This window comes from Oryzias latipes, chromosome 1 (genome assembly GCF_053564925.1).
Source record: "Oryzias latipes strain Hd-rR chromosome 1, Olatipes_Hd-rR_3.1".
Lineage (NCBI taxonomy): Eukaryota > Metazoa > Chordata > Actinopteri > Beloniformes > Adrianichthyidae > Oryzias > Oryzias latipes.
In genome coordinates, this window is record NC_136237.1 from 21,488,512 (window position 1) to 21,504,280 (window position 15,769).

General features: G+C 37.7%; 2 protein-coding genes across 11 annotated transcripts in view; both read left to right on the forward strand.

Moving 5' to 3' along the window:
• Positions 1 to 12,879, forward strand: part of prom1b (prominin 1 b) — a 33,910-nt gene extending 21,031 nt beyond the window's left edge. For 2 of the 10 annotated variants that reach the window (XM_078951338.1, XM_078951341.1), the window contains 21 exons: positions 230 to 447; positions 558 to 632; positions 734 to 797; positions 927 to 935; positions 1,915 to 2,074; positions 2,225 to 2,377; positions 3,520 to 3,643; positions 3,772 to 3,875; positions 4,101 to 4,185; positions 4,271 to 4,417; positions 4,635 to 4,706; positions 5,510 to 5,602; positions 5,846 to 5,863; positions 6,018 to 6,071; positions 6,159 to 6,239; positions 6,678 to 6,746; positions 7,033 to 7,122; positions 9,908 to 10,023; positions 10,424 to 10,722; positions 11,898 to 11,932; positions 12,016 to 12,124. In XM_078951338.1, the coding sequence (XP_078807464.1) occupies positions 230 to 447; positions 558 to 632; positions 734 to 797; positions 927 to 935; positions 1,915 to 2,074; positions 2,225 to 2,377; positions 3,520 to 3,643; positions 3,772 to 3,875; positions 4,101 to 4,185; positions 4,271 to 4,417; positions 4,635 to 4,706; positions 5,510 to 5,602; positions 5,846 to 5,863; positions 6,018 to 6,071; positions 6,159 to 6,239; positions 6,678 to 6,746; positions 7,033 to 7,122; positions 9,908 to 10,023; positions 10,424 to 10,634 (1,943 nt within the window). In that variant the 3' untranslated portion in view covers positions 10,635 to 10,722; positions 11,898 to 11,932; positions 12,016 to 12,124. Of the gene's footprint in view, positions 1 to 229; positions 448 to 557; positions 633 to 733; positions 798 to 926; positions 936 to 1,914; positions 2,075 to 2,224; positions 2,378 to 3,519; positions 3,644 to 3,771; positions 3,876 to 4,100; positions 4,186 to 4,270; positions 4,418 to 4,634; positions 4,707 to 5,509; positions 5,603 to 5,845; positions 5,864 to 6,017; positions 6,072 to 6,158; positions 6,240 to 6,677; positions 6,747 to 7,032; positions 7,123 to 9,907; positions 10,024 to 10,160; positions 10,246 to 10,423; positions 10,723 to 11,897; positions 11,933 to 12,015 lie in introns of those variants that run through there. The other 8 variants (XM_078951339.1, XM_078951344.1, XM_023957866.2 and 5 more) reach the window with 7 other exon arrangements.
• Positions 12,880 to 14,504: 1,625 nt separating this feature from the next.
• fgfbp2b (fibroblast growth factor binding protein 2b) lies at positions 14,505 to 15,646 on the forward strand. The gene is made up of 2 exons (XM_004065944.5): positions 14,505 to 15,320; positions 15,458 to 15,646. Exon 1 carries the CDS (start codon positions 14,614 to 14,616, stop codon positions 15,295 to 15,297), a length of 684 nt encoding a protein of 227 aa, XP_004065992.2. The 5' UTR covers positions 14,505 to 14,613; the 3' UTR covers positions 15,298 to 15,320; positions 15,458 to 15,646.
• Positions 15,647 to 15,769: the final 123 nt, after the last annotated feature.

The following is a 15,769-nucleotide window of genomic DNA, read 5'->3' on the forward strand; positions in this document are numbered from 1 at the left end:
AAACTTAGCTGATTTGGATTCATTGGTGTCGTTCTCAAGACTTTGTGTTAGTGGAAACAAATATTGATGTTTTCAATTCCATCCTTTGTCATGGTTTCCTTTGTGAATTGTAAGCCTGTGTTGGTGTTTCACTCTTTTTATCAGTCCTTTTTTTTGTGAGTTTAAAATGTTCACGGCTTGACTAAACATGTTTGTCCTAAAATATTCTTGAATTGATTCATGTTTGTAGCCATGCGGGAGACCAAAGAGGCCCTGGAGAATGTCAGCTCCTCTTTGGAAATTCTTCAGGAAGGAATAGGGAAACTTCAGGCGAGTCTGTCTGAGGAGCGTGCTTCTCTGTCCAACACTCTGTCTGACCCCGCATGCACCAACGGAGCCGTGTCACCCACCTGTAACACCATCCGTTCCACTCTGCCTCAGCTGGGAATCAATGCCGACTACTCCAAGGTAATGAGAAACGGTCAAGCAGAACTTATTAAAGAGATTTAACTTCATGGAAACTTGGTTTTTAATATCAACGTGTTTTGCTTTTTTTGGCATTGTGTCTTTTCTCCCAGCTTCCTAATGTTGGTCATGCTTTGGCCAATATCAACACTGTTTTGAGAATAGACCTCAGCAACATCGTTCAAAGGGTTGGTGTCTATTTGCAGCTCATTTTGCTCTTCATTCTACTAATGTTTGTATAATTCACCATCAGTTTCCTCCCCTTTTCTCTGCATGTTTTCTCATGTAGGGTTATGCCTCTTTTAATGACACTCCAAAGCTGGTCAAAGAACAAACCAGAAACATTGTCACAGGTATGAAAGCTCACTGGTGTGTTTTATTCAGCTCTACCTTGTAAATAAGATCAGATAATGTGTTGAATGAAGGATCTCTCATATACCTTTTTGTTTCTCACATGCCTTCTTGTGTTTGATGAAACTCAGCTTTGCCACGTAAGTACGATTTTGATCTCATCTCATATTTTTGGCTCATATGACCTCTTGTACAATCACTCCAATAAAAACGTGTGGAACAGTACATTTATTACTGTCTTGCGCAGTGGCGGACCATGCATTACACACCTGGGCCTTCAGTAGGGCTACATCTGAATGCCTCTAAATAAACTAAATAAACAAAATTGTAAACAACTCTCGCTGTGCAACTACAGCCAGAACAGAACACTGAAAACAACCACATATGGAATATTATTTGGAATTTTATTTATTACGATATTTATCATTTCACTCATCAAAACATCTGATTAGTTGAAGACAAAATCCATCCTCTTCTCTTTCCTCAAAAACAGTTTGATCACCCTGTCATGTAGATTATGGTCTTCAGTTCCGTCAAGAAGTCCTTTTCTATTCCATCAAGGCCAGTGCTGAGAGCCGAATCTGTCCAGTTGTGTTTCTGCATAGCTTTTAATTCACTTTAGAGCCGAAAATGTCCGCTCGACAGACAGTGGGCATGGGGATGGTCAGTGCCAAACACACTAATGTGCATAGCTGGTTCATGCTCTCACTCAGATTTTTCTGGTGATTCAGAAGGTCTGAATACTGTGACATTGCCTAAGACTGCTAGATTGGTTGAAAAAAATTAATGTCCAACATTAGATTTTGCATTACAAGACCTTCACAACTCTTGCTGAAGACCCTTATCCTGCCCGGCAACAAAGGACAGCTGAAATGCAATTGGTTAAATGCTCCTACAGTATATGAAAATTCATTTTTCTGGAAGCAGCATAACAATCATAAACACAATAAAAGGGAATAGACAGACCATTTGGAATGATTTAATGAGCATGCATGGACAAAATATAATAAACACATGATTCAGATATTTTTTTTAGGCCTTCAGAGAAGGCCTTGAAGGCCCTGACGGCCCACCACTGGTCTTGTGTGGTATGTAATATGACTTTTTGTGTGTTTGTAGGAGTAAAAGGCATGCTAGACAAGATTGGTGCAGAGATCAACGGCTTCTCCAAGATGTTCCCAGTGGAAGCCTCACTTGCCAATTTCACTAACTTCCTTAATGAAAGACACCGGAGCATTGAGGCATTTTACCCACAGATTGACCAAATGGATTTTTACAGGTTTGTGTCTATAAATAATAAACTACTCAGAAATGTGGTGAGGTTGCTGTTTATTTTGTCATGTGTGACATGTCACATCTTAAATCTTTCTGAGTAGATTTAAGTCAGTGTTTTTTTAGCGTTCAGTCATCAGCGTGTCTGTTGCTGCAGGTGGATTGCCTGTGTAGCAGTGCTCTGCACGATTGTTTTGATCCTGGCCTTCAACATTCTCGGCCTGCTTTGCGGCTCCTGCGGCTACGATAAGCAGGCCACCCCAACAACGCGCGGCTGCCTGTCAAACACTGGAGGAAATCTGCTGATGGCGTAGGTCACCCTAACATCACCCCTTTTTCATTACCCGGGGAGATTCTTGTCAGTTCATTTTTAAATTATTGCAATGCAATCAACTGTTGTTTCAGGGTTTTTTTTTTTCTCCTTAAGCACACCTTGCATGATCATTTTGATAATAGACGTGTTCCTGCACTGATACTGGGCGGATAACATGTGATTGATTTTTTTAAATATTGCCGCTCTTTCTTTTGTGTGGAGTTAACATAAAAACATGACATGAGTAGATGTAAAAGGTCTTTTGAAATATAACCATGTTTTGATTAATCATCCTCATTCTTCTTTGACCTTTTTTAATTTGTTTAAAGTTGATATTAATCTAGGATTATTCTAAGTTACTCTGTGCAAGAGCTACATTTCAAGATAATTTTCACAGATCTTTATAATCTTCAACAACTATTATGATTGTTTTTGTTTTTTATAACATGGTTATTTCATGGATACCGAAAAAGCTCTAATTCATTTGGAGTTTTAAGATCAATTTTTGTAAGAATTAATCAAGGACCGTGGGTGAGCAAAGGTATGAGCAGCAGATTAGATGGAGTTGGGGGAAAAACCTAAACCTTTTTTTAATGCAAATTGATAGATAAAATAACAAGAGCAGGAACTAAATTGACAAATCTGAAATGAGAAAAGAAACGAAAAGATAGCAGGAGGACCTGACAGGAAACCAGTACTAGTAATCCAGTGATCACTGATCATTGAAACATGCTGTAAACAGTAGCTAAGGAAAGAAGAAACACAGGAACTGAAGAAGAAAAAACACCAAGTTAACATAAATTTAACATAACTAAAGTCAGTGGGAGTGGTTAGTTAGATAGTATATACACTTAGCTTCACAAAAATATTCAGGTTGTTTTTCCATTTAAATTAAAACTGTTAACAAAAAGGCAAACAGCACCACACTTTTCTTTAGATTCCACAATCAAACTATCAGCTTTTGTTGTTCATGTATAGTATGGTCATATTTTGGGCTTTGATATTGCACTGAGAGAGTCACAGTAGTTTCAGATGTCAGTATTTTTCATACCCTTGGTGTTTATTTTGGCATTAGCTGGGATGATATTGTTGAAGACAGGAAATATAAGACATTTTTAAAGCAAAGTTATCTGTTTCAGTGGGGTAGGCTTCTCCTTCATCTTTTCCTGGGCACTGATGGCTATCGTAACAACCCTGTTTGCTGTCAGTGGAAACACGGAGAAGCTAATATGTGAACCTCTGGCCAACAGACAGCTTTTCAAGGTATGAAAGACAAGCTCTTTTTTCATATTCTCCCATCCTTTCTCTAAGATTCTTTTATAAAAATGTATCTAAACATATTACCATTGCAAGTGCAAAATAAACAGAGCTGTTTACCTGTATGTCTGCAGATTATAGACACGCCATTCCTGGTTCATCCTGAAAAGAAGAATTTTCTTCCTGGGATGCTCTTCCAAAATCCAAACATTGACTTGACTTTGGGTAGTGTTTACAGGTACATCTAATCATGTTTAGTAGTTCTAAAAAGCCTAGAAATTACACCAAATATAAAGTCAATTAAAGAATTTCTTGCCCATTCGAATACAATTTCACATTTGACAGTTAAAAAAAGTAAAGCAGTTTAGATCAAAATGCAAATTTTTCATAATTATCTAAAGTCCTATAAGGATTTAAATATTCAGAACATGTGGAAGTAAAATGTGAGATTTTTGTCTAACAGGGAGTGCTATGAGAACAACGGTCTGTATCACGCTCTGCAGCTGGAGACCATGTTCAACATCAACTCATTCCTCAACAGAACAGTGGTAGGCATCACTTCAGCTCACTTGATGCTACGTCAACTTAAAAAAAAAAGACGTATTACCCCTTTTATTTTGTGTTTCCTAATAGTACAACAAGGATCTGGCCAAACTGTTTGAAAGTGTGAAAGTGGACCTAAAAGATATCACCCTGCTGGAGCAGGCAGGCAGAGACAATCTGATGAACTTTGCCAACTCTGGAATAGGACAGATTGACTATGCCGCTTTCCTTTCTGAGGTGATGAAGTCTAAAACAAAATCAAAATTTGGTATTTTTTAAATAATTTTATATGTTTTTTTTTTAGAAAACAATAATGTGTAAAAGTCTGTTTTTTATTTTACACAGTCAACATTGCTTGTGACACTTTTAATGATTATTAGCAATATTTTTGTTGTAAAAGCCCCTTTTTGTTGTGTTGACTGCTTTATAAACATAAGTATTATTGTCTTTTTAGGTTAATAAAGGAGTTACTCTTGTGGATCTGTTGTCTTTCTGCGCTGATCTGGAGGATCAGGCTGACCAGTTGGTGAGTCCTTCATCGCAATCTATCAAAAGAAAAACAAAAACCATTTGTTTAAGGAAAATGTTCCACTTTAAAAATAGTTGATTTTTTTTTTTTACTGATGTATGTCTTAGAAAATCTGTTATTGGAAATGTATATTTAAGGGATCTGACAGGATAATGTTATTACAGAAAATTATTAAATAAAACACTTTTTAGCTACATTTCTAAAAAGGGGTTTTCTAAATGTGTAATTCTAACATATCTTCAAATTTTACCTTTAGGTTCAACACAAACGGTGAAGAGAATTAATTTTATTTTCGCTAAAGCAGAATAGTTTTTGTGTTTCTTTGACTGTTTCTGAATAGACATTTGTTGAAATAAGTACACTAAGACTTTTCATAATTTTTTGTAATGTGTCAGAGTATAGTTAACCCTCCCTTAAGAGAATTTAATTTGAGTTTATGACTCGTCTGAAAAAACTGCTCTTTTACTGTAATCACATACACATAGATTTTAAAGCACTTTAGCTGTACGAGGTATTTGCCTTTAAAACACTCTATTTACTGTCATGTGAAGTGAAAATATTCTTTCATGTCAAAGCAAAATTATAAAAACAAATCATTATGGCCTAATTATGTGTACATTTTTTGCATTTTTTCCCCTCACATTGCAAATATTTTTGTGCATGATAGTTCTGTAAACATGTATTTTGATGTAAGCACTCTGCAACTGTGCCTAACTTATCAAGGATTTACAAGCAATTACAAGCAGTTTTTCTGTTTTGTCTTACATTTTCACTTTTTTGTCCACTCTTTGTGTTTGTAGCCACGTGGAGCTCTGGAGAATGCACTGAAAGGACATGCCAGCAGCATCAGAACCATTCACAGAGAACAGGTGGTGCTTTTGGAGCAAGCAATGGTAATTACTCATCCCACAACATCAAAAATCAACAGGAAAACTTTCACTTCACATTTACAATCTCAGGAGTAAATACAGACTAGATCCTGTCACAAACAAAATGACTCCACAGCCAATAATACTACATGATAAATTACCATTTCAGAATGATGTACTTATTTTTTGGGTGCAAAGAATGTTCCTGTTTTCTTTTTGTTCAACACTTTTCTTTTTTTGTTCTTTTCTTTCAAAAAATGATGACAGAAATATGTCAGAGCGCGGGTAAGAGGCTGTCAGTGGCACTGTGATGGTGGTTTAGTTGGGTTGCTGTGGTGTTTTCCATATGGTGCAAGTTTGGAAAAACTATTTGTGGAATAGTGTACAAAGTGAAACTTCTCAACCTTCTAACAGCATGTGCTTTTTGTGTCTCCTGCAGAGCACCCTGAGCCAGAGCATCAAGCTGCTGCAGAAGACTTCAGACGACCTGCCAGTGAGCTACATTACCCATTAAAAGACTTAATATTCAGTCAACCTGCTGAACAAAACTAAAATCAAATACTTTTTATTTTTTGTTTAGGTTAAAGTGACAAATATCCTGAGCGCCATTGATGCAGCAGAGTTTCTCATCGTTCATAATGCTTCCTTTGTGGTTAAGCAGGTAAAAGACTGTGATGAATGACATCTGAAGTTAACTTTCTAAATAGATGTGTGGTTTTACAGTCATTCTAAACTTAAAAAATGTGTTCAACGCATTACAAGAAAAAATTGTAAAAAAAACAAAACAATTTTATCCACATTTCCATTTAGATGCAAAGCTAGTCAAAGCTGTGAAGTTATATTTAGAGGGCATTAAGAGGCAGAGATGCTGTTTTTTTTTGCATGCATTTCTTGTTTTTAAAGATTTCTTTAGATTGAAAGTTTTTTTTATTTAAATGTTGCTTGTTTTTCATGTTTTCTCACTTGATTTATAGAACATGTGCAAAAGGAAAATAAAAGGAAATATAGAATTTATTCTATAAAATAAAAAGAAAAATGCCTGCAAATCACTCATTTTATCGTCCCCAATAACCATTTTTCTCTTTTGTTTGGTTTCTAGGAAACAAAAAACTTCATGCAAAGCTTAGAGGGATATTTCAAACAGTACACAGGATGGGTTAAAAGCTCTGTGAGTATATGATCATAAGTTGTTCGATTTCCAGAGGATCATAAGTCTTTGTTTTGATTAATTGAGTTGGAAATACTCAACTGCACAAAGGAACAGTGTAAAGACAGAAGTGAATTAACCGATGTGTGCCTTAATAAGCAGACTTGAACTAGCTGTGTTGGTTTTAGTCAATTACAGCAGATTTAGAGGTTTTCCTGTTAGGATCCACAGCTTCTCAGTCAGTGTTAGCACATTCCCACAAATATTTTAGGGCATTCAGAAATGTGCATCTGTGTTTTTTTCCTAGCTAACATCAGAGGTTGCTCAGTGCAAGCCCATCAGCAACATGGTGGACAGCATGGAGATAGTTGGCTGCAGCTTCATAGTGGACTCAGTGGTAAGAATTCAGTGTCCTTATTTATTCTCTGTGCTTCACTGACCAGCATGGTGGCTATTGAGGTGAACTTGTTCACTTTGCAGCTGTGTGCACAGTACACAGATCCTTTATGAGTGCTGCTGGTTACTGCAAATATAAATGGCTCTTTGACAGTTGGTGGGGGCCGTGGAGTTTTTGGACTTGAGTTAGTTACCTATACATTCAGGAACAGGATGTTCTGAAATTTCTTACTTGCATTCATGGTGTTTTTTTAAGACTGGATGTGTGTCATCTGAACAAAAAATACTCTGTTTCCACTTGGAACCCCACTGATGTCTGACATCTATGTTAGTGGATTCCTAATTATAGACACATCTGTAAGGCTTCATTGTGAGTTGAGTCAGTTTAGTATGAGTTTCTTATGAGTTTTAACTTAGCACAAAAATGTTTTGTGAAGCTGAGTTTGTGGTTTACGCCCATAAAAAAAGGCCATGTCTTTTTTTGTCAGTGCCAGCCTTCTCATGTCACTGTTCTTAATAAATCTTGACAAATTCTGATACCAGCCCCTGTAAACATGAGCCCTGCTACAGTGCTCAGTAGGTGTCAAAAATAATCCTGTCACATTTTACTAATGTGGAACAGAGAATATATGAGAGACCAACTTCAAATTGGAGTTGCTCAAAATTTAGCTGCAGCACTGTCTGGAGTGAGCCCTAGTACCATCTCCAAACTTAAGCTAAGGCCTCAGTCACATGTACCTGTACTGGGGGTTGACCCATACAGATGCTGCAGGTTTTTGGGTTGTCCTGTCGCAGTAGAGCAGAGGTGGGCAAACTACGGCCCGCGGCCTGGATCTGGCCCGCTTCCATGTTTGGTCCGGCCCACAAAATCAGAGACCCATGTTTTTTTGTTTTTTTTTAATCTGACCACACGATCAAAATGTGATCTGAAACCCTCTAAAAATCTCTGTCAAACAGAACAGAAGACAGTCTTTCCTTTCTACATCACAGTTCATCTTTCCAGGTTTAGCTCATTCTTTTAAAGCAATTATGTGGCTTTTTTTAAACCGTGCACCTTGTTCTGTGTCCTGAGTGGCTGGAGACCCTGTCAATAAATCTCCTTACGAGCCGTTTCTCCTGTGCAGAAACGCGGAGCTCTTCAGATCTACAGAAATCTGTGATCGATCAGATCTTTGTTTTCATTCTAAGATCCTGGACCTAATTTCTAGGAAGGTTTGAGGATTTAAACAAGTGAAAACGGTGAAAATGTTCATGTTTCTGTGAGAAAAGTGTATTTAGGCAGTGAGGAGTTGTGCTGCAGCCCTCAAAGTCTTTAGGATTATGACGGGAGAGGATCGATGATTTATTTTATTTTATTTTTTTTATGTATCAGTATATTTTTCCTGAATTTTTGTCTTTGAAAAGCATAGAGTATTACTTGGTCATTGTTTTATTTCATAAATTATGTTATTAATTTTTTTAAAAGGATCATGAATGAATGAAACTTTATTCATATAGCACTTTACAACTCCTTGAAGGTAGCAAACGACTTAAAAAAATGAGATTTAAAATGGGAACAAAAGTTTTAAACTAAAAACTCTAGAAAATTGTGGTTTAGAATATAATTTTCAATATAAATGTTTTCATCTACATTCCATGTTATATCATTCTCACTCCACGCATCTGCTCGTGGTCCGGCATTTCTATTGAATTTTAGAACCCAATGAGGCCCGCGAGTTAAAATGATTGCCCACCCCTGCAGTAGAGGGTTGTAGACAGAAGCGGCTGCCATCTTAAGGGGATTGCAGGTTTGTCATACGCCCACCTCAAGGGCCATTGTGAATATGTAACATACGGTTGTAACATGTGGTAAATGTTTTGTAAAGTATTTGTAAAGATAATGGAAGTTACACACACTTATGGTGTACGGGTGATGCTGTCATATGGTGTCTTTACGCTACACTCTAGTCATTGCATGTACTGGCTCCTTACTGATTGTGCGCAACTACTACACACAGGGGGTGTGCACTTGAGATGTAAGTGCCCGTAGAGTCCCGTTTCTACTGAGCTGTATGGTCCGGTACAGTACGATACAGAGTGGTACGGTACGGTCAAGTTAATTTTAAGGGGCATTTCCACTCAGTGAAGTTGAGCAGTTTGTTAGTTGCGACGACTTAAAAAAACAACAACAATGGAGGTCATTCAGCAACTCGTTTTTTTATTGCTTTAGTTCTGGTACATCCTATATAAAGGGGAATATAATGTTGTTTGAAAGCAGATTGCGGTCAGCTAAGAATGCTTACAAATGTTGGAAACTTTATCTGAAATGAGCCCTACTAATAGTCCACAAGCACTGAACATGTCGAGGAAAACTAAGATCAGGAAGTGGATTTTAAGGGTCAAAATGTGGCGAAGACATTGACAACAATGCTCATTGCTACATTGATAGGGTAACATCATTTGATGGGAGGGGTGTGATGATTTGCTATACGATAACCTTCACTCAAAAAACAAAGCTGGTCATCAATGGAGGCAATCTATAGAGCTGTTATAATGTCACAATGATAAAAAAACAACAACGGTAAAAAGGAAAAAAAAAACAAGGAAACAGGACAGAACAATTCTTTTGTTTGGACTTTAAAGCATCATACATTTAAATTGGCTAATTCTGAGTGGATATTTTATGCTCATTGGTAATATTTAATCTCATGTTACTACTTATTTCCAATTGTTCCAAAAAACAGTTATCCTCCTGTAGTAATCTGTTCTCGTTTTATGTCATAATCTGATGTTTTCTTGTTTTACAGAACACCTTCTGGTTTGGTCTGGGAGGCTGCTGCATCCTTCTGATCCCCAGCATCATCTTCTCCATTAAACTGGCCAAGTACTACAGACGAATGGACACTGAGGACGTGTTTGAAGAGTAAGTACAAAGACAAAGTCTGTTGTCATAGACTGTAGTGGAATTAATGATGCTTTTTTTTTTACCTCTCTGTTATCATTCCTTCTCTTGGTCGTCAATTATCCACATGCGTTATCCTCATGTCATTTCCTCTTCAGCTACTCTTACCCATGGCTTGTTGCTCTGTAAAGTTTGTCTGCTATTCATGCACCTTGTTGCCTTAAAGAAATAAAGGCACTCTTTTGGGATGGGATGATTTGGATTCCTTCATTTTCCCTTTTCTCTCGCCCGGATTCTTCAGTTATTTTTCAACATCAATTCTTTCATAAGCTCTTAATGGATCGCTCCACTTGTTTTTTTGGGGAGGGGCGGGAGCTCTCCCATCACTTTTTTCATGTCCTTCCTCAATCTTGTGTTGCAGTTTGGATAATACAGGTAATCGTGGTCAAGTGTTTGATATCCGCGGGAACGTCAATGAGGTCAGGTACGAGCCGTGTCTACCTAACCCCCTTCACTTGCATTCTGGGTTATCAGCTCCCGGGGGGAACTTTTTGCCTTCAAACAGGCGGAAGGTTAAAGTTTCATATTTTTCCACAAATTCCAAAGACTTGCCCCTATGTGTGTACGTTTAGTTCTCCTTATGACACTCTGACTTGGTTCTCTCGGGCCTCTGCACCTCCAAGCGAATGGTGACTCACAGGATCGGTCCGCCTTACAGAGGTATGGACGAGAAGAGACAACCATCCATTAACCCTCTTCTGACATCTTGCTAACTCATTCAAGAACCACTAGGAGTCAAAGCATCTTCAGATCACCCTGTTGCTGCTGAAACTAACATCTCATTCTCCTTTTTTTTTCTTTTTCATCCTCAGTCAATCTCATCTGACATTCTATCATTACCAAGAATAAACAAACTGAATTCACCTGTAATAGTCAACTAATCTGACTGTGCTGGTCCTCTATCATTTCACTTCATCTGTGATGATCCTTGTATTTGTTTCAGAACCGGTTTGTTAAAGTTGCATTTGATAGACTGACTGAAATATAAAGCTGGATTATTCATAGAGGAGCATTAGAAGTTCCTGACGCCACTTTTATAAATTTAAAGGACTGGGAGACCTTAAAAAAGCCCAATACATCAAAGAATTGACAGGGGAAAACATTTCTTGTTTTTTACGAGTTATAGATATCATTATCTATTATTATTATGCATTATTATTATTATACGTCGGGTGATTTGTTAAGCTGTTGTCACAACAATGTTTTGCCAAACCCGATATGGTTCCTTATCCTTTTGGCTTCTCCCTACCTTTAAATTTGTGAGACTTTCAGAGTTGCAGAGATTATGCTTTTTCCTTTTTTCACAGAACGGCTGGCCGCAGCAGTGCGACTATGGTTGTTTTTTTAGGCACACATTTGAAAAATCCCGTCGCATGTGCGACCAAATTGATCGCACTCTAGAGCCCTACAATTGGTTATTAAGGAAAGTTTGGATCATTTTAATGGGATAGTGGTCTGAGAACTGCCTGTATCAAATATGATATGAATGGTTATTTAGGGATAAAATAGATAGAGAAGGATCATCTGTAGGGATGTGCAGCTCCTGAAAAGACAAATGTTTAACAGGTGTTTAAAAAAATTGAATAAACATTTTTCTGACCTAGAACATGTCTCATATTTTTAGCAAAGTTCAGATTTTGACAGTTTTTTTTTTATTTGAAGACAGCAAATCAACTTTCACAGCTTTTTTCATGACAGGAGAGTGAAATAACAAAAAATGCTTAAGCTTCTTGAGTCAGTCTATCAATGAAGTGATAAATAACTTTCGTGTGGTTTAAAATTTAAAAGATTATTTTTGGATTAAGTCAAATTTCTTTGTTTTTTTCCCCCCACAGTGGTCAGGAGAACTGGAACTGATGTGATCTCTCTGGTAATCTATCATCACTGCCTCACTCTATTATAGCAAAATATCTATTGACAGCCACACAAATAAATGATTCTTATTTTTTCCAGAATCTGTTCTGGATTCATGTTAAGACCAAAACATGACGTACGGTAGGATTCTGGATGAGTGATGACGGCATCTCTTCCCTCCAATTTTCACCAGCTGCCAAGCTTTGATGTTTTCTCTCAACCACACTTGCTTCTGTAACTTTTCATGCTGAACTTCTGCATATTCAGAATTACATGTAGAGGATTGGATTTATATGTACAACAACATCGTCAGCTTACATCGTCATGGTGACACAACATTTTTTACACTTTCAAAGCTTTTGAAAGTTTTATATATTTTTACTAATCCTTGTTTTATAACATGTCACTAGTATTTTTTAGAGATAGCTTTTTTTGGTGAATATTTGTAACATAGTTTTTCATTATTTTTGATTTATCAGACGCACTTATCAGGTAGATGTTTAGAGGATGGTTTGACATTTTGGGGAAAAAAATAAAAGACTCACTTTCAGGTCAGATGATTGTATCTCAAATAAAGTTTTAAAGGATTTGTATTTTCTACAAACCAAATACAAGGTGTAAAATGAATTTAAGCCAGTGTTTTCTTTTGTTTTTTACCAAAGAAAGGCATCGTCCAAAAATGTTGAACTGTTCCTCTAAACACTAACGAGTTAACTGGCAGCTCAGTTTTGCTCTGTAATCTTTATTAGGAGCCCAGGAGTTTATCCTTGTTTCTTCAAAGTGTCGCATTTCATTCAGCACATCTTTTTCGGCAAAGTTTTCGAGACGGCTAACAAACAGACTTTTCAATCTCACCTGACTGTTAGTAAGAGTGTTGTAGATTTGACAACAGAGGTCTGATGTACACCAACAATGTTGGAGCTTGTGGAGAGGTTGCAGATCTGTAATAAAACGTCCGCCTAACATGTTTCTTGTTCTTTTATTACCAGAGGAGTACTAATAACAAAAGAAAGGGACTGTTCTCTGACAAAAAGCAATTGCAACTTAGTTTTATCATGGATTTTCATATATATAAAAAACGCTCCTGTGTTTGGACATCTTCACAAAATAAAAACTACAATATCACACACAAAATTACTGTGTGTAATGTTTAAATGCAAAGTATGTGTAATTCAAAAGACATGCGCTAACAGTATTTATCTTTCCCAATATTGTTCTTCTGTGTAACCCTTGTGCTATCCTAGGCACTTTAACCTTGGAAGTTGGGTCATCTAGACCCACTAGACAGTGCTCTGAACCTTTTTTCTTCAATGATTTGTGAACCTCACTGGTGTCCATGGATTACATGAAATCTTTCCACCTTTATCCACCTTTGTCATGGTAGGGAGAACACGTCAATGCAAGGGTGGGGTCATCTAAGATAGCACAAAGGTTAAACGTGACTACTTGTGTTAAAATATTTAAATACTTTTTTTTCAAGTGACCTCACGTTGACGCTCATACGCCTGATTTTCATCTTTGAAGGACAAAGTTTCTGTCATGATTGTTGTCTTGTGTCAATTTGCTTCTCTTTAACCTGAAGTGCCACTTGAAAAAACAGCACACACCCAACTACATTTTTGAAAAATGTCTCTTTCCTTGTTAAATTACCACTCTTTTCCCATAATGTTATGACTTCATTCTTGTAAATATTGTCTTATAATTTCTCCAAAATGTTTGACTATTTTTTCCTCATAATATTACAACTTTACTTTTACGACTGCTTGTAAATGTAAGTATTTTTTTGTATTTTGGCCTTAATGGCCGTTGTAGTTTATGACTGGAAACTGTAATATTTAAAAATCATCAATGATTCTAAAATCATTCATTGATATAGAGGGCCTAGATTGGCTATTATCCTGAAAACTTACTCCTTGCTTCCTTGAAAAGCAAAGGCAAGCAAGAACAGTTTTAAATTGCAACCACATGTAAGCTGAGAGGACAGTTATTGGTGTTTTTGTTAAGCATAATTACCAGACCAGTTAATGTAAAGATCCGTTCTCCATGAAAACTTGGAAATGGTGGACTGTGAGCCTCATGCCTGAAGTCTCAAAAGCCTTCAAGGTTTTCTGAATGTTCATGTAAAAAAGTCTCTCAAACACAAGAAAAATATGTTTTCTGCATCACAATGCAATTCATCGTTGTGGCTTATTTGCCACTATAGGAATCATGCATCTCTTAAGGAAGTTTTGTACATTCTTTTGTGGTTTTGATGACTCCATACTAAACATTTCATATAAAGAAGGACCACTTCTAATTCCAGTTTCTCCCTCTCCTCTATCTAGAGTCATCTATGATGACTCCAAAAACATATTCTTTTCAAAAGATTCTTTGGAGCCCAGCTCTGTGTGTTCTGCAAATTACCCCCCTTCTTTTCCTTCAGTTTATGGTAATCCCCCACCCCTTCCACCTAGACTATACATCATTTTCTTAAATTGGAGCGTTGTGCACATATATATGTGTGTGTGTGTGAGAACCAATGTGAGGAACTGAAGGAGGAGTCAGACTCAGAGTTTTACTGAATAATACCATCTTTGTGTGTTCCTGCTTTATAAAGTGCCCCATGTGTGCTTTTTGCCCTTTTACATCTTAACCCTTGTGCTCACACGGATACGGCTTTTCCTTCTTGGACCACAGAAGTCCACATCCAACTTTGCAATGGGAGCGAGGGTGAGAGTTTTGCTGCTACTTCTCGGAGCAACTGCTTATGTGTCAATTGCTCAAACTAACAACAATGGCAAGCAGCAGCCGCGCAGCCTCTGGGATGAGCCCATCCGATTCAGCACAAAGACTAAAGACTTGTGCACCATGGTTGTATCTGCAGCAGGGAACTACACTCGCCTGCGCGTGTCCTGCAGAAATCCGAGCCAGGCAACAGGACGGTCCTACTACTGTGACTTCCAAGGCAAACCCAGCCTGTGCCGTCCCTACAGCACCAACCCTCGCCATTACTTCACCCAGATGATGTGGGAGCTGAGGAAGATGAAGCATGCCTGCCAGGGAGCCAAACTTTACCGACCACATATGTGCAGGAACTACCCAGATGAGGCTCAAATGACCTTCTTGACCTCCTGGCCCAAGACTAGCCCTCCCAAGCAGGCAAAGCCTGTTCAGGACCTGCCAGCTCAGACAAAACCCATTGATACTCCAAAACCCATGAAGCCGAATAAACCCAAACCAGGCAGGAGCCCCCAGAACAAGAGAACCACCCCTAAAACTTTGATGACCACCACTTTGGCCACAGAGCAGCCAGACTCCATGGCATCCCACCTTGCCTCTGAGTACTGCTGGAAGAGTCTCCAAGGAATCTGTGCCTACTTCATCAACTGGTTCCAAAGCTAAGATTGTGCTGCAGATGCCTCCAGGTGGGTGAAAGAAAGACATGATAAAGCTAAGGTGCACACTGGAGCTAAAAACTGTGTGTGTATATGTATGTATATATATATATATATATTTATAAATTTACAGATGATTGAGTTTTTTACTGTTGTTGTTGTTTTAGGCTGGACTGATCAACAATCCACTCTTCTATCTGACTTCTCTGGTTCTGTGTGAGGACATAACTCCTGCATTAAAAAAGAGAGGGACTCACAGAGAAAACATTGTATGTTTCCATTTAAAAGCCATGTATGATGTATGAATTCAAATGTATTCCCAAACAAATTAACATAATAAAGTTGTTTTGATCTTCTTTAGTGTTTTGTTTTGTTTGATTATCCGAAAAAGTGTGTTAAAAAGAGACTCTGCTCCAATGATCACCATGCATAAAAGTTTATGTCTGCTGCCTGGCTGAGGAAGTCGTTACTTTGCAGAC

Coding starts and splice junctions, on each gene's coding strand:
- fgfbp2b (XM_004065944.5), top strand. CDS start 14,614: ATGGGAGCGAGGGTGAGAGTTTTGCTGCTACTTCTCGGAGCAACTGCT.